General features: G+C 43.0%; 1 protein-coding gene across 2 annotated transcripts in view; it reads right to left on the bottom strand.

Annotated features, from left to right (window-relative positions):
- KCNH1 (potassium voltage-gated channel subfamily H member 1) overlaps positions 1-25,144 on the bottom strand; it is a 742,144-nt gene that overhangs the window by 606,163 nt on the left and 110,837 nt on the right. For both annotated transcript variants that reach the window (XM_003410287.3, XM_003410286.4), the window contains exon 5: positions 20,055-20,173. In XM_003410287.3, coding sequence (XP_003410335.2) covers positions 20,055-20,173 — 119 coding nt within the window. The remainder of the gene's footprint in view (positions 1-20,054; positions 20,174-25,144) is intronic.

Below are 25,144 nucleotides of genomic sequence, written 5' to 3'. Positions count from 1 at the left end.
AACTGCCAACCTTTAGGTTATACTCGAGTGCAAACCATTTGTGCCACTCAGGGACCAGTTCTAGAGAAGGAGGTAAACATTAAACAAAGCTTTCCCAGTGCTTTGTTTAATGTTTGCCTCCTTCTCATAAACCCTTGGAGGAAATTGTACATGGCTTGGAGAACTTCTGAGAGGGAGGGTGAACTGGCCTGGGTCAGGTAGTGGTTGAGAAAGGCCACCTGGCGGTGTGTGATACCACTTTGAAGCCTGAAGAGAGTGTAGGAGCTGGCCCCACCAAGAGATGGAGGAAGAGTTTCCAGGGAAGGAAAGGGCATGTTCCAAGGTCCAGGGACAAGAAAGAATTTGACAATTGTGAGCATAAGCCCGCTGCAGCTGAGAGCAAGTAAGAGGCTACCGGATGGAGCTGGAGAGGTGAGTTGTGTCTTGTAAGTCACAATGTAAATTTTTTTTTTTTTTTATTAACTTTTATTGAGCTTCAAGTGAACATTTACAAATCTAATCAGTCTGCCACATATAAGTTTACAAACATCTTACTCCGTACTCCCACTTGCTCTCCCCCTAATGAGTCAGCCCGTTCAGTCTCTCCTTTCGTGACAATTTTGCCAGCTTCCCTCTCTCTCTATCCTCCCATCCCCCCTCCAGACAAGAGATGCCAACACAATCTCAAGTGTCCACCTGATATAATTAGCTCACTCTTCATCAGCATCTCTCTCCTACCCACTGTCCAGTCCCTTTCATGTCTGATGAGTTGTCTTCGGGAATGGTTCCTGTCCTGTGCCAACAGAAGGTCTGGGGACCATGGCCACCAGGATTCCTCTAGTCTCAGTCAGACCATTAAGTATGGTCTTTTTATGAGAATTTGGGGTCTGCATCCCACAGATCTCCTGCTCCCTCAGGAGTTCTCTGTTGTGCTCCCTGTCAGGGCAGTCATCAATTGTGGCCGGGCACCAACTAGTTCTTCTGGTCTCAGGATGATGTAGGTCTCTGGATCATGTGGCCCTTTCTGTCTCTTGGGCTCTTCGTTGTCGTGTGACCTTGGTGTTCTTCATTCTCCTTTGCTCCAGGTGGGTTGAGACCAATTGATGCATCTCAGATGGCTGCTTGTTAGCATTTAAGACCCCAGACGCCACATTTCACAGTGGGATGCAGAATGTTTTCATAATAGAATTATTTTGCCAATTGACTTAGAAGTCCCCTCAAACCATGGTCCCCAGACCCCCGCCCTTGCTCCACTGACCTTTGAAGCATTCATTTTATCCCGGAAACTTCTTTGCTTTTGGTCCAGTCCAATTGAGCTGACCTTCCATGTATTGAGTGTTGTCCTTCCCTTCAGCCAAAGCAGTTCTTATCTACTGATTAATCAATAAAAAACGCTCTCCCTCCCTCCCCCCTTCGTAACCACAAAAGTATGTGTTCTTCTCAGTTTTTACTATTTCTCAAGATCTTATAATAGTGGTCTTATACAATATTTGTCCTTTTGCCTCTGACTAATTTCGCTCAGCATAATGCCTTCCAGGTTCCTCCATGTCATGAAATGTTTCACAGATTCGTCACTGTTCTTTATCGATGCGTAGTATTCCATTGTGTGAATATACCACAATTTATTTACCCATTCATCCGTTGATGGACACCTTGGCTGCTTCCAGCTTTTTGCTATTGTAAACAGAGCTGCAATAAACATGGGTGTGCATATATCTGTTTGTGTGAAGGCTCTTATTTCTCTAGGGTATATTCCGAGGAGTGGGATTTCTGGGTTCTACGGTAGTTCTATTTCTAACTGTTTAAGATAACGCCAGATAGATTTCCAAAGTGGTTGTACCATTTTACATTCCTACCAGCAGTGTATAAGAGTTCCAATCTCTCCGCAGCCTCTCCAACATTTATTATTTTGTGTTTTTTGGATTAATGCTAGCCTTGTTGGTGTGAGATGGAATCTCATCCTAGTTTTAATTTGCATTTCTCTAATGGCTAATGATCGAGAGCATTTTCTCATGTATCTGTTAGCTGCCTGAATATCTTCTTTAGTGAAGTGTGTGTTCATATCCTTTGCCCACTTCTTGATTGGGTTGTTTGTCTTTTTGTGGTTGAGTTTTGACAGAATCATGTAGATTTTAGAGATCAGGCGCTGGTCGGAGATGTCATAGTTGAAAATTCTTTCCCAGTCTGTAGGTGGTCTTTTTCCTCTTTTGGTGAAGTCTTTAGATGAGCACAGGTGTTTGATTTTTAGGAGCTCCCAGTTATCGGGTTTCTCTTTATCATTTTTGGTAATGTTTTGTATTCTGTTTATGCCTTGTATTAGGGCTCCAAGGGTTCTCCCTATTTTTTCTTCCATGATCTTTATCGTTTTAGTCTTTATGTTTAGGTCTTTGATCCACTTGGAGTTAGTTTTTGTGCATGGTGTGAGGTATGGGTCCTGTTTCATTTTTTTGCAAATGGATATCCAGTTATGCCAGCACCATTTGTTAAAAAGACTATCTTTTCCCCAATTAACTGACACTGGTCCTTTGTCAAATATCAGCTGCTCATACGTGGATGGATTTATATCTGGGTTCTCAATTCTGTTCCATTGGTCTATGTGCTTGTTGTTGTACCAGTACCAGGCTGTTTTGACTACTGTGGCTGTATAATAGCTTCTGAAATCAGGTAGAGTGGGGCCTCCCACTTTCTTCTTCTTTTTCAGTAATACTTTGCTTATCCGGGGCTTCTTTCCCTTCCATATGAAATTGGTGATTTGTTTCTCTATCCCCTTAAAATATGACATTGGAATTTGGATCGGAAGTGCATTATATGTATAGATGGCTTTTGGTAGAATAGACATTTTTACTGTGTTAAGTCTTCCTATCCATGAGCAGGGTATGTTTTTCCACTTAAGTATGTCCTTTTGAATTTCTTGTAGCAGAGTTTTATAGTTTTCTTTGTATAGGTCTTTTACATCCTTGGTAAGATTTATTCCTAAGTATCTTATCTTCTTGGGGGCTACTGTGAATGGTATTGATTTGGTTATTTCCTCTTCGGTGTTCTTTTTGTTGATGTAGAGGAATCCAAGTGATTTTTGTATGTTTATTTTATAACCTGAGACTCTGCCAAACTCTTCTATTAGTTTCAGTAGTTTTCTGGAGGATTCCTTAGGGTTTTCTGTGTATAAGATCATGTCATTTGCAAATAGTGATAACTTTACTTCCTCCTTGCCAATCCACATACCCTTTATTTCTTTGTCTAGCCTAATTGCCCTGGCTAGGACTTCAAGTACGATGTTGAATAACAGCGGTGATAAAGAGCATCCTTGTCTGGTTCCCATTCTCAAGGGAAATGCTTTCAGGTTCTCTCCATTTAGAGTGATATTGGCTGTTGGCTTTGCATAGATGCCCTTTATTATGTTGAGGAATTTTCCTTCAATTCCTATTTTGGTAAGAGTTTTTATCATAAATGGGTCTTGGACTTTGTCAAATGCCTTTTCTGCATCAATTGATAAGATCATGTGGTTTTTGTCTTTTATTTATGTGATGGATTACTTTAATGGTTTTTCTGATATTAAACCAGCCTTGCATACCTGGTATAAATCCCACTTGATCATGGTGAATTATTTTTTTCATGTGTTGTTGGATTCTATTGGCTAGAATTTTGTTGAGGATTTTTGCATCTATGTTCATGAGGGATATAGGTCTATAATTTTCTTTTTTTGTAATGTCTTTACCTGGTTTTGGTATCAGGGAGATGGTGGCTTCATAGAATGAGTTGGGTAGTATTCCGTCATTTTCTATGCTTTGAAATACCTTCAGTAGTAGTGGTGTTAACTCTTCTCTGAAAGTTTGGTAGAACTCTGCAGTGAAGGCGTCCGGGCCAGGGCTTTTTTTTGTTGGGAGTTTTTTGATTACCATTTCAATCTCTTTTTTTGTTATGGGTCTATTTAGTTGTTCTACTTCTGAATGTGTTAGTTTAGGTAGGTAGTGTTTTTCCAAGAATTCATCCATTTCCTCTAGGTTTGCAAATTTGTTAGAGTACAATTTTTCGTAATAATCTGAAATGATTCTTTTAATTTCATTTGGTTCTGTTGTGATGTGGTCCTTCTCGTTTCTCATTTGGGTTATTTGTTTCCTTTCCTGTTTTTCTTTAGTCAGTCTAGCCAATGGTTTATCAATTTTCTTAATTTTTTCAAAGAACCAGCTTTTGGCTTTGTTAATTCTTTCAATTGTTTTTCTGTTCTCTAATTCATTTAGTTCAGCTCTAATTTTTATTATTTGTTTTCTTCTGGTGCCTGATGGATTCTTTTGTTGCTCACTTTCTATTTTTTCAAGTTGTAGGGACAGTTCTCTGATTTTGGCTCTTTCTTCTTTTTGTATGTGTGCATTTATCGATATAAATTGGCCTCTGAGCACTGCTTTTGCTGTGTCCCAGAGGTTTTGATAGGAAGTATTTTCATTCTCGTTGCATTCTATGAATTTCCTTATTCCCTCCTTGATGTCTTCTATAACCCAGTCTTTTTTCAGGAGGGTATTGTTCATTTTCCAAGTATTTGATTTCTTTTCCCCAGTTTTTCTGTTATTGATTTCTAGTTTTATTGCCTTGTGGTCTGAGAAGATGCTGTGTAATATTTCGATGTTTTGGACTCTGCAAAGGTTTGTTTTATGACCTAATATGTGGTCTATTGTAGAGCATGTTCCATGTGCGCTAGAAAAAAAAGTATACTTTGCAGCAGTTGGGTGGAGAGTTCTGTATAAGTCAATGAGGTCAAGTTGGTTGATTGTTGTAAGTAGGTCTTCCGTGTCTCTGTTGAGCTTCTTACTGGATGTCCTGTCCTTCTCCGAAAGTGGTGTGTTGAAGTCTCCTACTATAATTGTGGAGGTGTCTATCTCACTTTTCAATTCTGTTAAAATTTGATTTATGTATCTTACAGCCCTGTCATTGGGTGCATAAATATTTAATATGGTTATGTCTTCCTGATCAATTGTCCCTTTTATCATTATATAGTGTCCTTCTTTATCCTTTGTGGTGGATTTAAGTCTAAAGTCTATTTTGTCCGAAATTAATATTGCTATTCCTCTTCTTTTTTGCTTATTGTTTGCTTGATATATTTTTTTCCATCCTTTGAGTTTTAGTTTGTGTCTCTAAGTCTAAGGTGTGTCTCTTGTAGGCAGCATATAGATGGATCGTGTTTCTTTATCCAGTCCGTGACTCTCTGTCTCTTTATTGGTGCATTTAGTCCATTTACATTCAACGTAATTATAGATAAATAAGTGTTTAGTGCTGTCATTTTGATGCCTTTTTATGTGTGTTGTTGACAATTTCATTTTTCCACATACTTTTTTGTGCTGAGACTTTTTCTTAGTAAATTGTGAGATCCTCATTTTCATAGTGTTTGACTTTATGTTTGTTGAGTCGTTACATTCTTCTTGGCTTTTATCTTTAGTTATGGAGTTGTTATACCTTTTTGTGGTTACCTTATTATTTACCCCCATTTTTCTAAGTAAAAACCTAACTTGTATTGTTCTATATCACCTTGTATCACTCTCCATATGGCAGTTCAATGCCTCCTGTATTTAGTCCCTCTTTTTGATTATTGTGATCTTTTACCTATTGACTTCCATGATTCCCTGTTATGTGTATTTTTTTTTTAATTAATCTTAATTTGTTTTTGTGATTTCCCTATTTGAGTTGATATTAGGATGTTCTGTTTTGTGACCTTGTGTTGTGCTGGTATCTGATATTATTGGTTTTCTGACCAAACAATATCCTTTAGTATTTCTTGTAGCTTTGGTTTGGTTTTTGCAAATTCTCTAAACTTGTGTTTATCTCTAAATATCTTAATTTCGCCTTCATATTTCAGAGAGAGTTTTGCTGGATATATGATCCTTGGCTGGCAGTTTTTCTCCTTCAGTGCTCTGCATATGTCGTCCCATTCCCTCCCTGCATGTTTTCTGCTGAGTAGTCTGAACTTATTGATTCTCCCTTGAAGGAAACCTTTCTTTTCTCCCTGGCTGCTTTTAAAATTTTCTGTTTATCTTTGGTTTTGGCGAGTTTGATGATAATATGTCTTGGTGTTTTTCTTTTTGGATCCATCTTAAATAGGGTTCGATGAGCATCTTGGATAGATATCCTTTCGTCTTTCATGATGTCAGGGAAGTTTTGTGTCAGGAGTTCTTCAACTATTTTCTCTGTGTTTTCTGTCCCCCCTCCCTGTTCTGGGACTCCAATCACCCGCAAGTTATCCTTCTTGATAGAGTCCCACATGATTCTTAGGGTTTCTTCATTTTTTTTTAATTCTTTTATCTGATTTTTTTTCAGCTATGTTGGTGTTGATTCCCTGGTCCTCCAGATGTCCCAGTCTGCATTCTAATTGCTCGAATCTGCTCCTCTGAATTCCTATTGCGTTCTCTAATTCTGTAATTTTATTGTTAATCTTTTGGATTTCTACATGCTGTCTCTCTATGGATTCTTGCAACTTATTAATTTTTCCACTATGTTCTTGAATAATCTTTTTGAGTTCTTCAACAGTTTTATCAGTGTGTTCCTTGGCTTTTTCTGCAGTTTGCCTTATTTCGTTTCTGATGTCTTGAAGCATTCTATAAAGTAGTTTTTTATATTCTGTATCTGATAATTCCAGGATTGTATCTTCATTTGGGAAAGATTTTGATTCTTTTGTTTGGGGGGTTGGAGAAGCTCTCATGGTCTGCTTCTTTATGTGGTTTGATATGGACTGCTGTCTCCGAGCCACCACTGGGAAACTAGTTTTTCCAGAAAATCTGCTAAAAAAAATGCAATCAGATCCCTATCAGAATTGCCTTTGGATTATACCTGCCACCTTGTTGCCTGTAAGGATGAAAGTCTGAGGTTTGGATTGTATATGCTTGGCTGAAGCTGGTTCTGTGTTTTTGGTCCAATTAGGGGTGGATTTTTGGTCCCTGGGTTTATTTTTATTTTTTTTATTGTTGTTGTTGTTCCTTCTCTCAGGCCAAAAGAGTGGATTAGGAAAAGACCAAAAGAAAAAAAAAGGGGGGGGGGAAGCAAAGCTGCCACGGAGCCAGAGGAGCTGTTCTCCCTCTGGCTCAGGCAATTCGGATGTTAATGAAGCCGCCTGGGGAGAGTGGGGGAGGGATCAGAGAGATAGGAGAGTAGCACCTCAGAATATAGCCAGAGTTGCTTGTCTTGCTTGGAATGACTATTATATCTGAGATTCCCGCGGGGCGTGTCGCCTATGTGTGCTGGCTGTGTGGAGATTGCCCCCGGGGGGTTCTGACCCGCTGAAGTCACTGTCAGATCCTCCGCTGCCAGCCCCACACTCAACGTCAAGGTTCCCCTGCTGGGATGGTGCACTCTCGACTCCAAAATCAGTCACTGCCTCCCGGGGACTTCTCGTCCCACCAGCCGCGTCGCCGTGCCGCCTCCGAGAACTGGCTGGGCCCCCTCCCGGGGTTAGTTTAGGTGAGTGGAGCAGCTCCCCGTGCTTGTGCCGTGACCGCGTGTCCCAGCTGGGACGCTGCTCTCCCCCTCCCAGACCAGTCACTGCCTCCTGGGGACTTCTCCCACCAGCTGCGTCGCCACGCCGCCTGCGGGAACCGGCTGGGCTCCCTCCCGGGGTGAGTTCGGGGGGTAGGGCTGGGCCCCTTGTTTGCGCCGTCTGCTCCCCTGGGCTCTGCCCTAAATCGGGCGCCAAAGGTTACCTGACCGGTATGCTGGCTCCAGGCTCTGAAAACAATCGCTGCTTCCCCGTATTTGTTCGTTTTCTATCTCTAAATCTGTGTTTGTTGTTCAGGGTTTGTAGATTGTTACGTACGTGATCGATTCACTTGTTTTTCTGATTCTTTGTTGCAAGAGGGATCCGAGGTAGCGTCTACCTAGTCCGCCATCTTCCCCAGTTCTCACAATGTAAATTTTAAATTTACCCAAAGAGTACCCAGAAGACATTAAAGGATTTTTAAACAGGAATAATAAACTCAGACTTATCTTTCAAGGCGTCACAAATCTTCACAACAATGCTCCACAGTAGGTAAATATCCTTATTACATGAGGATGAGGAAAGCTAAGTGAGGTTAAGTGACGTTTACAAAGTCACACAGCTGGAATATAGTGGAGTTTTAGAGGAGGATTCAGGTCAGTCTGACTCCAAGTCCACTTCTCTTTCCATTACATCATCCTGTCTCTAAATCGAAAAAAAAAAAAAAATCCCTAAAACTCATTTCAGCAGATCATTGATAGCCTTTTCAACAAAAAGAAGTGCAGAGTTGATCCCTGGCATCAATGAATATTTGAGTTCTCTTCTACTCACCTTGAGTAAGCAAAGTTTATTCCAATAAAATAAACATATATAAAGCGGTTCTCCCTGAAACAAAAAAAGGAAAAGAAAACAAAGATCCCAGCCCCTAGAAAAGAGAAGGCTGTTCTGGTGGGCCCCTGACCCCATGTGCACATGGAGCAGCAAGGCTCCGCACAGTTCCTTAGGGCTGGAAGGCACCAGGAAGGCCATTTTCCCAGCCACACTTTCCAAACTCACCTTCAATGTGCACCACACAGTCACCAAAACACCTCCAGGGACCGCAAACTTACTATCTACAGGCAGTTTTTGAGACAGTTCTGGGTATTTTAAAAGCCTGTTTATGAGAGGCAAAATGAGCTCAACACCCAGGTGCTTGTGGCAGCAGTTCCTGTTGCCAGAGTTACTTTACTCTTCAGAGCAATAGATCTCCAAAGTGAGGAGTCATTTGAGCGTTATCACTTTTTCCTGTGTCTCAAGAGCCAGATGAAATCAGCACCTAAAAAGTAAAACATGGAGCAGGAAATCTCCATTTCAGGGCACACAGAGCCTGATTCTAGGAAAAAGAATAACACTTTCACTCACATAAATCCTGGCAGTCTCCACCAGTGCTTCTGGCCTGTGGGACTGCAGAACTCGGGCCCCTGACAGAGACTCAGCCCCAAGAAGGCCCGCCTCCTGTGTCCCTCAACAGCAGACAGTATACTCACCGTCATCAGAGAATGTGCAGAGCAAGCCTGACTGTGTGCATGTGCAATCTACAAACTTCATCAAAACTCCGGTTCTCTGCACCTCTGTCCAGCTGGGTTTCCAGGGGGCTGGCCCAGCACCATCTCAGGCTCACGCCTGTCCTATTGATAGATGGTTGCAAGCAACACCCTCGTGCACAGAAGGAAGAGGACCTAGTTACCTAGTGCTGCCTTAACAGAAATACCACAAGTGGGTGGCTTTAAAGAACAGAAATTCATTTTCTTATACTTCAAGAGGCTAGAAGGCTGAATTCAGGGTGTGGCCCTAGGGTAAGGTCCTTCCTCATGTATTTCAGCTTCTAGTAGCTTTCAGCAATCCTTAGAGTTCCTTTACATATGGATGGCTCCTCACAAGGCGTCTGTCTACCCCCTCCCCCACCGGTGTGAATCTCTATGTCTATTCTGGTCTTTTTATAACTCAGAGTAGCTAGGTTTAGGACCCACTCTAACTGGTATGACCTCATTAGCAAAAGAAAAACCCTATTTCCTACTAGGGTCACATCCACAGGTAGCCAAGAATTCAACACATATTTTAGGGGACACAATTCAATCCATAACAGAAGGCAGCCTGTACATTTATCAGCCCAAATTCACAGCAGTCATTTAAAAATAGATGTTTTCACTTTAAAAATTAATTAAAATGTTAACTTTTAGGATTGAGCAAAACAATTCATAGCATTGAATATTATTAATGGTGAGGGGAGAAACTGGCACTTACGGTTGTATGATTGGATGGCACTGCAAATCAGCACAACTTTTTTTTTTTAATTTTTATTGTGCTTTAAGTGAAAGTTTACAAATCAAGTCAGTCTCTCACACAAAAACTTATATACACCTTGCTACATACTCCCAACTGCTCTCCCCCTAAGGAGACAGCCCGCTCCCTCCCTCCACTCTCTCTTTTCGTGTACATTTCACCAGCTTCTAGCCCCCTCTATCCTCTTATCTCCCCTCCAGGGAGGAGATCCCAACATAGTTTCAAGTGTCCACTTGACCGAAGAAGCTCACTCCTTACCAGCATCCCTCTCCAATCCATTGTCCAGTCCAATCCCTGTCTGAAGAGTTGGCTTTGGGAATGGTTCCTGTCCTGGGCCGACAGAAGGACTGCGGGCCATGACCACCAGGTTCCTTCTAGTCTCAGTCAGACCATTAAGTCTGGTCTTTTTATGAGAATTTGGGGCCTGCATCCCACTGCACTCCTGCTCCCTCAGGGGTTCTCTGTTATGTTGCCTGTCAGGGTAGTCATCGGTTGTAGACGGGCACCATCCAGCTCTTCTGGTCTCAGGCTGTTGTAATCTCTGGTTTATGTGGTCCTGTCTGTCTCTTTGGCTCATAATTACCTTGTGTCCTTGGTGTTCTTCATTCTCCTTTGATTCAGGTGGGTTGAGACTAAGTGATGCATATTAGATGGCCACTCGCTAGCGTTTCAGACCCCAGACACCTCTATCCAAGGTGGGATGCAGAATGTTTTCTTAATAGATTTTATTATGCCAATTGACTTAGATGTCCCCTGAAACCATGGTTCCCAAACCCCTGCCCCTGCTACACTGGCCTTCGAAGCATTCAGTTTATTCCAAGAACTTCTTTGCTTTTGGTTTAGTCCAGTTGTGCTGACTTTGCCTATATTGTGTTGTCTTTCCCGTCACCTAAAGTAGTTCTTATCTACTATCTAATTAGTGAATATCCCCTCCCACCTTCCCTCCCTCCCTCCACCCTCTCGTAACCATCAAAGAATATTTTCTTCTCTGCTTAAACTATTTCTTGAGTTCTTATAATAGTGGTCTTATACAATATTTGTCTTTTCGCATCTAATTTCACTCAGTATAATGCCACCAGATTCCTCCATATTATGAAATGTTTCACAGATTCATCACTGTTCTTTATTGATGAGTAGTATTCCATTGTGTGACTATACCATAACTTATTTATCCATTCATCCGTTGACAGGCACCTTGGTTGCTTCCATCATTTTGCTATTGTAAACAGTGCTGCAACGAACATGGGTATGAATATATCTGTTCGTGTAAAGGCTCTTATTTCTCTAGGATATATTCCAAGGAGTGGGATTGCTGGATCATATGGTAGTTCTATTTCTAGCTTTTGAAGGAAGCACCAAATCGATTTCCAAAGTGGTTGTACCATTTTACATTCCAACCAGCAGTGTATAAGTGTTACAATCTCTCCACAGCCTCTCCAAAATTTATTGTTTTCTGTTTTTGGATTAATGCCAGCCTTGTTGCAATGAGATGGAATCTCATTGAAGTTTTGATTTGCATTTCTCTAATGGCTAATGATCGTGAGCATTCCCTCATGTATCTGTTAGCTACCTGAATGTCTTCTTTAGTGAAGTGTCTGTTCATATCTTTTGCCCATTTTTTAATTGGGTTATTTTTCTTTTTGCAGTTGAGTTTTTGCGGTATCACGTAGATTTTAGAGATCAGGTGCTGATGGGAAATGTCATAGCTAAAAACTTTTTCCCAGTCTGTAGATAATCTTTTTACTCTTTTGGTGAAGTCTTTGGATGAGCATAGGTGTTTGATCTTTAGGAGCTCCCAGTTATCTAGTTTTTCTTCTGCATTGTTAGTAATGTTTTGTATACTGTTTATGCCATGTATTAGGGCTCCTAATGTTGTCCCTACTTTTTCTTCCATGATCTTTATCGTTTTAGATTTTATATTTAGGTCTTCGATCCATTTTGAGCTCATTTTTGTGCATGGAGTGAATTATGGGTCTTCTTTCATTTTTTTTTTGCAGATGGGTATCCAGTTATGCCAGCACCATTTGTTAAAAAGACTGTCTTTTCCCCATTTAACTGTTTTGGGGCCTTTGTCAAATATCAACTGCTCATGTGTTGATGGGTTTATGTCTGGATTCTCAATTCTGTTCCATTGGTCTATGTATCTGTTGTACCAGTACCAGACTGTTTTGACTATTGTGGCAGTATAATAGGTTCTAAAATCAGGTAGAGTAAGGCCTCCCACTTTGTTCTTTTTCAGTAATGCTTTACTTATCTGGGGCCTCTTTCCCTTCCATATGAAGTTGGTGATTTGTTTCTCCATCTCATTAAAGAATGTTGTTGGAATTTGGATCAGAATTCCATTAAATGTATAGATCACTTTTGGTACAATAGACATTTTTATAATGTTAAGTCTTCCCATCCATGACCAAGGTATGTTTTTCCACTTATGTAGGTCTCTTTTGGTTTCTTGCAGAAGTATATTGTAGTTTTCTATGTATAAGTCTTTTACATCTCTGGTAAGATTTATTCCCAAGTATTTTATCTTCTTGGGGGATACTGTAAATGGCATTGATTTGGTGATTTCCTCTTCGATGTTCTTTTCATCGGCGTAGAGGAATCCAACTGATTTTTGTATGTTTACCTTGTATCCCGGTACTCTGCTGAACTCTTTTATTAGTTTCAGTAGTTTTCTGGAGGATTCCTTAGGGTTTTCTGTGTATAAGATCATGTCATCTGCAAATAGAGATAATTTTACTTCTTCCTTGCCCATCTGGATGCCCTTTATTTCTTTGTCTAGCCTAATTGCTCTGGCCAGGACCTTCAGCACAATGTTGAATAAGAGCGCTGATAAAGGGAATCCTTGTCTGGTTCCCGATCTCAAGGGAAATGCTTTCGGGCTCTCTCCATTTAGGATGAAGTTGGCTGTTGGCTTTGTATAAATACCCTTTATTATGTTGAGGAATTTTCCTTCTATTCCTATTTTGCTGAGAGTTTTTATCATGAATGGGTGTTGAACTTTGTCAAATGCCTTTTCTGCATCAATTGATAAAATCATGTGATTCTTGTCTTTTGTTTATTTATGTCATGGATTACATTAATTGTTTTTCTAATGTTGAACCATCCCTGCATACCTGGTATGAATCCCACTTGGTCATGGTGAATTATTTTTTTGATATGTTGTTGAATTCTATTGGCTAGAATTTTTTTGAGGATCTTTGTGTCTAAGTTCATGAGGGATATTGGTCTGTAATTTTCTTTTTTTATGGTGTCTTTACCTGGTTTTGGTAACAGGGATATGGTGGCTTCATAGAAGTAGTGGTGTTAACTCTTTGAAAGTTTGGTAGAACTCTGAAGTGAAGCATTATGGGCCCGGGCTACTTTTTGTTGGGAGTTTTTTGATTACCTTTTCAATCTCTTCTTTTGTTATGGGTCTACTTAGTTGTTCTACTTCTGTTTGTGTTAGTTGAGGTAGGTAGTGTGTTTCCAGGAATTCATCCATTTCTTCTAGGTTTTCAAATTTTTTAGAGTGTAATTTTTCATAGTAATCTGATACGATTCTTTTAATTTCAGTTGGTTCTGTTATAATATTGCCCATCTCATTTCTTATTTGGGTTATTTGCTTCCTCTCCTGTTTTTATTTTGTCAGTCTGGTCAATGGTTTATCAATTTTGTTGATTTTTTCAAAGAACCAGTTTTTGGTCTTGTTAATTCTTTCAATTGTTTTTCTGTTTTCTATTTCATTTAGCTCTGCTCTAATTTTTATCATTTGTTTTCTTCTGGTGCATAAGGGTTTCTTTTGTTGCTCTCTTCCTATTTGTTCAAGTGGTAGTGATAATTCTTTGATTTTGGCCCTTTTTTCTTTTTGTATGTGTGCATTTGTTGATATAAACTGACCTCTGAGTGCTGCTTTTGCTGTATCCCAAAGGTTCTGATAGGAAGTGTTTTCATTCTCATTGGATTCTATGAATTTCTTTATTCCATCCTTAATGTCTTCTATAATCCAGTCTTTTTTGAGCAGGGTATTGTTCAGTTTCCAAGTGTTTGATTTCTTTTCCCTGCTTTTTGGTCTGTTTCTTTATGTGACTTGATATTGACTGTTGTCTCCGAGCCATCTATAAGTTATTGTATTAGTTTGTGTTTGCTTAGTGTGTCATAGCTTCTTGCTTTGTTTTGTTTTGATATGCCCAAATGGGTTGCTTGAGTGAGCTAGCTTGATTATGTTTGCCTTTGGAGCTCTGACATCCTGTCCCCAGATGGCTAGAGCTGTTATCAGGTATATCAGTCTAGGAGTCCATTCACTTTTCTTGTATGAATTCAGCTCAGGTGTCCAGGTAGTTGATCATCAAGTATGTGGTACAGGCTCTGTCCTACAGTCTTAGAGGGGCAGAGGTGATTGGTGTAGGTACGGGTATCTGATTGCAGCAGGGGATCATGCTTTGAACAAGGCGGGGGGCTCAGAACTGACCCCCAAGTGTCTCTGAGGAAAGCGTGTCCCTGTTCCCTAGAGTGTGCAGGTGGGTGGGTTCTGCGACAGACCATGAGTACCCATGTTTTGGTTGTAAGGACTGGGAAGGAAGTTATCCTTGGACCCCTGTCACGGGTGGCTGGGTGACCTGAGTGGAGCTACCAGTCCTTAGGCCCCTGATGTGGGTAGGTAAGGGCCTTGTTTAATAGGCAAAGCAATGTCAAACATCAAACACCCACGTCTCCACTGCACAGCTGAAACGGTTGGAGTCTGCCAACAAGGGCCTATTCTCATGAAACAGGCCCACACAGGTCCATGCACAGGGGAAAAGGTGCTCAGAGTCCACAGACTATTTATGCCTGGACAGGAGCCGCTTCTGTCCTGACCTCCCCAGGTTAGTTGAGCTGGCAAATTACCTTTTCCCCTAAATGCAAATTTTTTCCTTCTCCAAGACTGGAAGGATGGCTCTAGGCACGCAACAGGGCCTATGTCAGGCCCAGGGAATTCAGCCGCTGAAGCGGGTTTGGGATGGGGGGAGGGGGTACAGTAAAATATACACAACTACTTAGCTTTTGCCGAGAGCACCGTTCTTCTCTGGTTCTGAAGGTGTGAGTAGGCTGTGTGGCTGGCTGCTTCTCCCTGAGGAAACTGCAGCCGAACGCTAGTACCAGCCTGCCACCGCAGCTTTGGGAATGGTGCCTGAGGGCTCCCCGTGTAACTCCTCTCCGGTTCTAAATGGTCTCTTCTTCCCCCTGCCCCTCAGTTTTTCTAAGCTTGCTTTTAATGCTCACAGCTCCAAGCTTTTCATAAATATACTCGTTTCACTTGTTTTTTCAGGTCTTTGTTGTAAAGAGGACTCGCCAGAAGCGTCTGTCTATTCCGCCATCTTGGCTCCACCTCAGCACAACTTTTTGATGTGAACTTTGGCAGTTAGTTTCTACCCAGTTTTAAAAGACCTTTTGTCTCCCTAATTCCACTTCTACTAATCCATCACATCCATACTAACTCACTAGCATTTGTTGAGTGCTTACTAAGATTAAACTAATATTTGTTGAGCACCTTAAATGACCAAAGTATTTATATTCAGAATCTCCTTTATTCCTCACAAATTTGAACTTACTATCCTATAGGGTCACTATGAGTCATAACTGACTTGATGGCACTTGCTTTGGTATCCCTATTTGAAGAGCAGGAAGAGGAGGAAACTGAAGCTCTCAGAAGAGCAATGACTTGCTCAAAAACACACAGCTAAATAAATTGCAAAGTGGGTTATAGTCTTCAATCCTGTTTCAGCCACTGCTCTGCTCATGTACATGTAAAACAACAGCATCTATGGCATTTGCCAGATGTACACTCTGATTCTGCTTAAAGCAGGTGGTGACTATCGGGGGCCATGAGCATGGTACCACTCACTCCCCTGACATGCCCACAGGCCCAAGCTCCATGCTTCACAGCTACATATCTCAGATGAATGTAAGTCCTCGACCCAGCTTCCTCATGGGGAGACCATCTGAGAGAAGTTGTGATGGGTAAAGCTGGCTTCCCCTCTACTTCTTCCCCACAGCTGGTCAGTGGACAGAGAGAGAGGCCGGCAGCAAAGAGTTGTCCCAGCAAAACCAAGCCACACCAAGGTCACTCCTGCATGAAGGCCATACAGTGAGTCCTGTTGGGCATGTGTGAGGCTCTCTCTCACACAGACTGCAGCTTTTCTTCCTGTAAGAGCAGAAAGAGTTACAGCAGCAAGGCGGTGGCCAACTCAGAGATGTGCTGCTCAGATAGATCCCTCTTCAAGAAAGGATTCGTTGCCCAACTGTGGGGAGTGTGATTAGCTGACAGCCTCCAGCTGTTAGCTTCCTCACAGCCAGCCTCAGCTTTCCCATGAGGTCACGCTCTTCTTGGGGTAGCCCCTGATGACGGCGCAAGAAAGTGATTCAAGGGACTGGCTCTTTCTGCCCCATATGGGACCCCTCTAGCAGGCAATCACTGCTTCAGAACTCCCCGTTGGCCAGCAGAGCCTCTGTTGGGTCTGCACTGTGTTTCGAAGCTCTTCCTGCCCAATGCTGTTTCAACCCCCTTGTCTTCCACTCAGGTCTGCATCCCAGAGAATTCAACCTATTACAAAGATTCTCCTGACTGATGTGCTGATGTAAGGTATTTTTAAGATCTGAAAATAAACCACCCCTCTAAAAAAAATAGAAAGAAATGGGAATGGGATGCCAAAGAACAGCAGAAGTGGTGGACTTAGTTCCCTTTCCTGATGAGGGAGATGATGGTCTCCTATCAGGTCTAAAGCCAGAAAGCCTGGTAGCAGAAGGCTGTGAAGGAGAGACAATGCCCAGAAGGAATGGCCCCAAATGAGAAATGTGTTGGGCTTGGAGTCAGGTAAACCTGGTTTTCAATCCACAGTCTACCTCTCACCACCCAATGACCTTGATCAAGTTAGTCATCTTCCCTGTGCCTCAGTTTCCTCTTCTGAAAAAAAAAAAAAAGGAAAAGGATGCTTACCTTCCAAGTTGCTATGAAGAATAACAGGGAGAAGCATAGAACTTGGCACACAGTAATGCTTTTTTCTTTTCTAGAATAATTCCAGGAGGGGATATGGTGAGGACTGGAGCCAGATTGCTCCTGGGCTGGGTCACTGCTCAGGAGAGAGGAGCAGCCTAACAGGGAGCTAAGTTATCCCTGGAAACCACAGAATGTGCAACCCATTTCAACGAAAACCTGCTCTTCCCAGTCCACTTGTGCTATGTGTCATATGCTCCTAGAGGTGGGAAAGGTTTCATTGAGGTAACCCTACTCTTAATCTCCATTTGTTCAATGCACTTACTAATGAGAAAGCTAAGCAGAATATCAGGTATAGACTATAGCCAGGGAATAGGTTTTTCTCTGCTTAAAGCTGACTATCCCCTGCAATGGGGCCCAGATGTTTGTTTCACATTGCTAATCGATGAATAACTATTTATATCTAGACAGGTAGACAAAAACACTTACATCATTCCCTTTCTTTTGATTCTTTCAATTAATTTTTTTAAAAGTAGTTATTGAGCACCTATTATGTGCCAGGCACTGCTCTAAGTACTTGAGATACACCAAACAAAAACCAAAACAAACCCAGTGCCACCGAGTCGATTCTGACTCATAGCAACCCTATAGGACAGAGTAGAACTGCCCCATAGATTTTCCAAGGAGTGCCTGGCAGATTTGAGCTGCCAACCCTTTGGTTAGCAGCCACAGCACTTAACCACTACACCACCAGGGTTTCCTAAGATACACCAGTGAACAATAAATAAATTATATCGGACATTAGAAGGTATTACGTGGAGAAAAACAGAGCAGGGTGTTATGGATTGAACTGTGGCCCCAAAAATATGTGTTGTAAATTCTACAATACCTGTAGTTATAATCCCATTAGGGAATAGATTTTTCTTTGTTACGTTAATGAGGCAGTATTAGTGTAGGGTGTATCTTAAGTCAATCTCTTTTGAGATATAAAAGGGTAGATTAAGCAATAAGCAAGGAAGCACAGACAGGGGAAGACAGATGCCACGCCACATGAAATCTCCAAGGAACCAAGAAACAGAAGCTGGAAAGAGGCAAGGACCCAGAGCCAAGAGAGAGAAAAAGCCTTCCCCTAGAGCTGGCATCCTGAATCTGGACTTATAGCCTCCTAAACTGTGAGAAAATAAATTTCTGTCTGTTAAAGTCACCCACTTGTGGTATTTCTGTTACAGCAGCACTGGATGACTAACACACAAAGGGGACAATTAGAAGTGAGGGGTATGGAGAGGAGTGGGGTTGTAGTTTTAAATAGACTGGTAGGGCAGCTACATGGAGAAAATGACATGTGAGCAAAGACTTACAGAGTTTAATGGGTTTAATGGTAACAGTGTTGGCCATGCAGATCTCTCTGGGAAGAACAACCCTGGTGTGGAGCATGGAGAACAGTATGGCTGGTTAACAGTGAGCAAGGGAGAGAGTGGTAGGAGAAGAGGTTACAATATTAACCATAAGAAGAAGCAGGGAAAGCACAGACTGTAAACTGAGCGATCTCTTTTAGTTCTCTTTCCATCATAAGCTGAGTCTACATCATGACAAAAAAATGGCTCCACCATCATCCAAACATCTCTCCTTTTCCAGCTGATGCAAATGAACACTCCCCATCCCCACTGCTGGCAAAAACTTCTGGCTGCCACAAGCAGACTGTCTGTGTTTAACTCATTTGACATTCAATGCACATGTTCAAGCAGTCACTATGAGCCATGCCATGTTGGAAGGTACTCCTTGAGCGGCTAAGAGAGCCAGGAGTCAGGCCAGAAGGGTCCTAGCATCTGAGCACAGCAGAGGACTGACTGACTGCCACCAGGCAGAGGGAGAGCTTATGTTGTCATCTTTGAGTCAGATGGAGGTTTCCTGTGGGGAGGTTATTATAATGCCCCTAGTTGGTCTCACCCAGCTCTAGGTGAAAAACGAAGACCACCAAAGATGGATAATAGTAACCTGGGTGCAATAAGCCTGGTAAAATACCTTATGGAAGTTTCCCAGTCTCCCACTTGCCCCAGCAAAAAAAAAAACCCACAGCTATGACTTTTACTTACTACTGAGGTTATGAACAAGGAGCCCTGATGTTGCAATGGTTAAGCACTCACCTGCTAACCGAAAGGTTGGTGATTCAAACCTACCCAGCAGCTCTGCAGGAGAAAGACCTGGTCATCTGCTTCCGTAAAGATTACAGCCAAGAAAACCCTATCAGGAAGTTCTACTGTATTACATAGGGTTGTTATGTGTCAGAATCAACTCAATGGCAACTAACAACAAAAGTTATGGACAACACAACAATAATTTTATTTTAAGTGTATTTATCAACCTGGAAAGATGTCCATGATTCTATTAAATGAAGAAAAAGCAACATAACCACATTAAATGTACACACTGATTACTAGATACATCTCAACCTCATAAACATTAATATGTCATAAAATGTAGTTCTTAGGCTTAAGGAAATAAGACATACACAAGTAAAAGAGTTAAGGAATATACACTAAAATAGTAACAATGCTAAATAGTAGGGTTATAAAACCAAAAAACCAAACCAAACCCATTGCCGTCGAGTTGATCCTGACTCGTAGCAACCCTATAGGACAGAGTAGAACTCCCTCATAGGGTTTACCAAGGAGCAGTTGGAGGATTCGAACTGCTGACATTTTAGTTAACAGCCATAGCTCTTAACAACTGTACCACCGGGGCTCCAGTAGAATTACAGGTAATTTTGATTTTCTTCTATTTGCTTCTGGTATCTTCTTTTTCTGTAATAGTATCTATTACTCAAACAACAAAAATTGTCTTTAGTTTATAAGTAAAAGCCCCTTCATGTAAGGGGACTCAATGTGTAGGGGCACTGAGCTTCTCTTAGGGTGATGGGAAATTTTGAAAACAGACAACGGTGATAGTTGATTCAACATGATCAACATAATGTCACTGAATTGTACATGTGAAGATTGTTGAAACAGTAAATGTTTTGTTACATACGTATTTCCCACAATTGAAATAAAATCTCTTCATGTACATAGCACTTCTAGCTCCTTCCCTACACCCTCAAAAAAGTGAACTGACACCTGTAATCTCAAGCAAGTTGGAACAGAGCTGTTTCCAGCCCCCTTTAACATGGAAAAGTACAAAGCCCAAGGGAGCCAGGTCATTCACCCAAAGTCACACATCTTGGTGTGTAGCCCAGCCAAGACAAGAGTCCAGGGTGCTGAGTCTGGGGTCCAAGCCAGTACACTAGCCTTGTGGCATTTTCTCAGCCCATGCACTCCAGAGAAGTGTGGTTTCAGACAAGCTCATCCCTGCCCTTACCTCTGCCAGGCGGGAGTGCTTGTGGACGTTCTCGCCTTTCTGCACACTGGGGGCCAGCTGCTGGAGGACACCCCTGCTGCTTGTCAGTGCTCTGGTCAGCCGGGCAAACTTCCCCCAACCTACAGCCCATGGAAGAGAAGGAAAGACAGGTTTAACCACATCCCATAGGAGCATGGGCAATTACATCACAAGTGACCCTGTTTGAAGCAGACACCTTATTTTCCTCCTGAGTGTCCGTGATTCACTCTGATTCCCCATCATCAAGACCTACTGCTCACAAATGCACCTCAACATACTCAAATCTGGGCAGTAGTTTATTTTTCCCATGTTCTTCCCTTTATCCTAATCAGAGCTCTGCAATGTATGCAGGGGAGGTTTAAGTACCATTTTACATATAGAGACCACCACCTGTGTCAGTTCGTCATACTGTGGTGGCTTGCCTATTGCTGTGATGCTAGAAGCTATGCCACTGGTTTTTCAAATACCAGCAGGGTTACCGTAGTGGACAGGTTTCAGTGGGGCTTATAGAGCATGACAGGCTCAGAAGAAGGGCCTTTTTCTAATCCGCTCACCCTATACCTCAAAATCCAAGAAACATGAGTGATCTTTACTGTTTTTAAAGATCCCCAAAGACAATCATGCATTCTGATATCCAACAACCCATCTGCATCAAAGTTATAACAACAACACTTGCCCCAGAGTTGAGGTCTCTAAAAGCCTGCCAGCATTCTCAAGACCAAGCTTTGAGCTCCAAAAACCTGGATCCTGGGTATATAGCAAATAAACAGAATATACAGCTACTCACATGTAACAGCTAGAAGTATGACTAGATGATTTTATTTTTATCCTTTAGAGTTCAGAAGTATTCAGCACCTGGCAGCAGAAATCTTATCTACCAATTTTTACCCTGGAGCACCTTTCCAAGACAGACTTAAGAGTCCCAAGGACAGTAGGGCTAAGCAGATGACTGGACTTTTGCACAATTTTCAAGAATCCTGATCTGGGTAGTTACTTGTAAACACAGCCAGAATAGCAAATCAGTTCTTTTTTACCCCATTCCAAAAGTTCAGGGCTTTAATGAAAGCTAATAGCGCTTTCATTCCTCCTGATACCATAAAGCAGAGACATGAGACTGCTGGGCTTGGCTTGAAAAGAGCGGCATGGTAGTCAGGCTGCGGGGGTCCTGTTAACAGGAGCAGACAGCACAGATGCTGCAGGGGTCTTCTGCAGCTCCCATGACTGTGCCATTTACGAACCTGCTCACTGGAATTCACTAGTGGGAACCATGAGTTAAAAATTTTTAAGTCTCAGAGTCAGACTCTCTTTCAGCTCAAAAGAAAGCTTGGATTGAATCCTGCAAAGCTCTTCAAGAACAGAAAGTACATTTTTCCCAAGTGTGCGTGAGCTCAGGAGCATATTGACAGTAACCAGCAGCACCCAGTGGCAATCTCCAAATTGGGAACCCACCCCCATTACAGCATCCAGGGGCAACCTCTAAATTGAGAACCACCCCCCTCCATTAGAACATCTAGGGGCAACCTCTAAATTGTACACCTCCACCCCATTAGAGTGCCTAAGGGCAACTTCTAAATTGGACACCTCCCCCCATTAGAACACCCAGGAGCAATCTCTAAATTGAGCCCCCCCAAAAAATTTCAAGATGAATAAATGCTGATAGCAGCAATGAAAAGGAGAAGCCAAGGGCTCCCGTGGCCTGTGTGCGACTGCCCACCACTCCATCCCCAGGGCAGCGGGCGGGCTGACAGGCAGGCTCTGGGGTGCCCAGGAGACGGCAGTGTTGGTGGCGGCCGCAGGTACCTAGGGGCAGGTGAATCACCCTGACAGACACTGACAGCCGCGGCAGCCCAGAGTGGCGCAGAAACTTGGCTGAAGCAGGCACTGGCTTTCTGGAGCAGCTCAAGTCCTGCATAGTTTGGTCTTGGATGTATCTCTAGACCTTGTGGTGTCACCCCCTGTGACAGTGTCTTCCGGTGCGGTCCGCACCCCCCCTCCCCACTCTCCTAGTGACGTCACTGGTGCCCCCTCGGTTTTGCACCCAGGGGCAAGTGCCCCCCTCTGCCCCAACCCCTGGCTCCACCTCTGCATGAGCTCTGCACCAGCACCCCGACACTGCCACCCCTTCCATACTCTGGGAGCAATGATGAGAGGGGGGCAGCAGGGCAAACACCCCAGGTCCTGCCTAGTAGGGACACAGGGCCTTGGCTCATCAGCATAAAGGGATGGAAAGGAAGGCCTCTGGACTTCTGGGTGTTTCTGGGGCTCAGCCTGGCCTCTCACCTCTTCTTAATCTATCCCTGATTCTCCTTTCCAATATGTGGCTCTTAAAGGAGTTGTCTCTCAGCTGGCTGAGTGGAGGGCAGGGGTAGATGAGTATGTGGTGGTGGTGGGGCAATTGAGGGCAAAATGAAGTCCCCCATCATATCTCTGCCCAGAATGGGTAAGCTGTCTCCCAATTTCCTTCTATCATGTTTTCCTTTCTGGACTATAAAAAATGCAGTTACCATCAAGTCAACCCCAACTCATGGTGACCCCATGTGTGTCAGAGTAAAACTGTGCTCCGTAGGGTTTTCAATGGCTAATTTCTTGGAAGTAAATTGCTAAGACTTTCTTCTGAGGTGCCTCTGGGTAGATTCAAACTGCCAATATTTGGTTAGTAGCTGAGCACTTACCTATCTGCACCACCCAGGGACTCCTATGCCTGATCAGATGAACAAATGCATTCATTCATTTGTTCACTCTATAAACATAACATACACCAGACACAGTGCTAGGAATTGGAGATTCTGAGATGAGTGAGACACAGTCCTTTACCTCCAAGAGCACTCACTCTAGTAGGGAGAACTGACAAGTATATAAACAATCATGATGTAGTGATCTAGGTTCTATGACAAGAGACAAGTACAGGGTGCTATGGCCAAGACTGTCTAGAGAAAGCATATGGAATACAGGCTGGGGAGTCAGGGAAAGCTTCCCAGAGGAGGTGACACTTGAGCAAAATTTTGAAAGATGAGCAGGAGTTAGCCGAATCCAAGAAGGAAAGAAAGGGCATTCACACAGAAGGAAGAATACCTACGAAGGAAGAAAATCATAAAATATGTCAGTAAAATGCAAGAAGTCCTAAATGGCTAGATGAATGGGCATGGCCTGTAGGGGAAGTGAGGGGAATACAGGCAGTGGCCGGAGGTGATGCTAAAGAGGTTGTCAGGGGCCAGATCAAGAAAAACTTAGGCAGTAAGTAAGAAATATTAACTTCATCCTAAAACCCAAGGGGAACTACTGAAGGAGTCTAACTGTGGGGGAAAGAGAATACATAAAGTGCTGTGCATTTTAGTTGGACAGAGCAGCAGTGTGGACAGTAGATGAAAAAAAGGTTGACAGGAGAAAGATGAGTTATGAGGCTGTTGCAGAACCCCGCCCCAGACCGATGCTGTGGCCTGGGCCAGGAAGTGAGGGAAGGCATTACAGCAGCTACAGGGGTGGAATAACAGGATTTGGTGAACAATAGGGAGAGAAGAGGCAATCCAGGTGGCCCCCAGGCTCCTGGTTTGGGTAACTGGGGTGACAGTCATTCAATGAGATTAAAATCATAGCAAAAGAAGCAAACAAGTTGGGTAGAAAATATGTATAGTCTGGACCTATGATGCCCCATATAGCAAAGCTGTTGTTGTTAGCTGCTGTCAGGTCAATTCCAACTCATGGCAACTCCATGTGCTCTAGAAATACCTCATAGGGTCTTCTTGACTATAATGTTAATGAAAGCAAATCACCAGACCTATCTTCTGCAGAGCCACTGGGTAGGTTCAAACTGCCAAACTTTGAGTTGACAGTTGGCACAAACCATTTACACCACTGAGGGAGATATATCTAGAGAAAGTGTACCTCTTGTTACCCAAAGGCCAACTGGGGAGGGATGACCCGATGAGAACCTAGCTCAAGATGACCTCACTTGGGGAAAGCCAGATGGTCATTTTCCACAAGGAAAACAAGACAGTTGGAGCAACATCCTTCAAAGAAGCCTCCCCCTGGTACCACCCTACCCCCAACAGAACTGCTCACTACCTCCTTTGTACCCCACTATGCCCCAGGCAGGAACCCTGGTGGCGCAGTGGTTCAGCAAAAGGTTGGCAGTTCGAACCAAATAACCACTCCATGGGAGAAAGATGTGGAAGTCTGCTTCCGTAAAGATTTAACATCTTGGAAGGCAGAGCCAAGATGGTGGAATACAGAGATGCTTCTGATGAGCCCTCTTTACAACAAAGACCAAAAAAAACAAGTATATTTATGACAGGCTAGGAGCTCTGAGCATCGAAGGCAACCTGAGAAAATGAACTGAGGGGCAAGGGGAGGAACAGACGATTCAGAAGCGGAGAAGAGTTACCAGACCCGAATTGCAGGGAACCCTCAGGCACCATTCCTGCAGCAGCAGTGGTGGGCTGGTACTAGCATTCAGCCACAGTTTCCTCAGGGAGAAGCAGCCAGCCACACAGCCTACTCCCACCTCCAGAACCTGAGAAGAACAGCGCTCTTGGCGAAAGCTAAGTACTTGTGTATATTTTACCAAACCCCCAAACCCCCAACCTGGCTTAAGCAGCTGAATTCCCTGGGCCTGAGATAGGCACGGATGAGCGCCTAGAGCCATCCTCCCAGCCTTGGAGAAGGAAAAAATTTGTAATTGCAGGAAAAGATAATCTGCCAGCTCAACAAACTGAAGGAGCTCAGGAGAGAAGTGGCTCCTGTCCAGGCATAAACAGTCTGTAGACTTTGAGCACCTTTCCCCTCTGCGTGGACCTGTGTGGGCCTATTTCATCAGAATAGGCCCTTGTTGGCAGACTCCAACTGTTTCAGCTGTGTGGTGGAGAGGTGGGTGTTTGATGTTTAACATTGCTTTGCCTATTAAACAGGGTCCTCACCTACCCACATCAGGGCCCTAAGGACTGGTAGCTCCACTCAGGTCACCCAGCTACCCGCGACAGGGGTCCAAAGATAACTTCCCTCCCAGTCCTTACAACCAAAAACGTTGGGTGCCCACAGCCCATCTGCAGAACCCACCCACCTGCACACTCTAGGGA

The sequence above is a fragment of the Loxodonta africana genome, chromosome 20 (assembly GCF_030014295.1).
Source record: "Loxodonta africana isolate mLoxAfr1 chromosome 20, mLoxAfr1.hap2, whole genome shotgun sequence".
Classification (NCBI taxonomy): Eukaryota; Metazoa; Chordata; class Mammalia; order Proboscidea; family Elephantidae; genus Loxodonta; species Loxodonta africana.
Note: the sequence above shows the minus strand (reverse complement) of the source record. Positions and strands in the feature narration are given on the sequence as shown.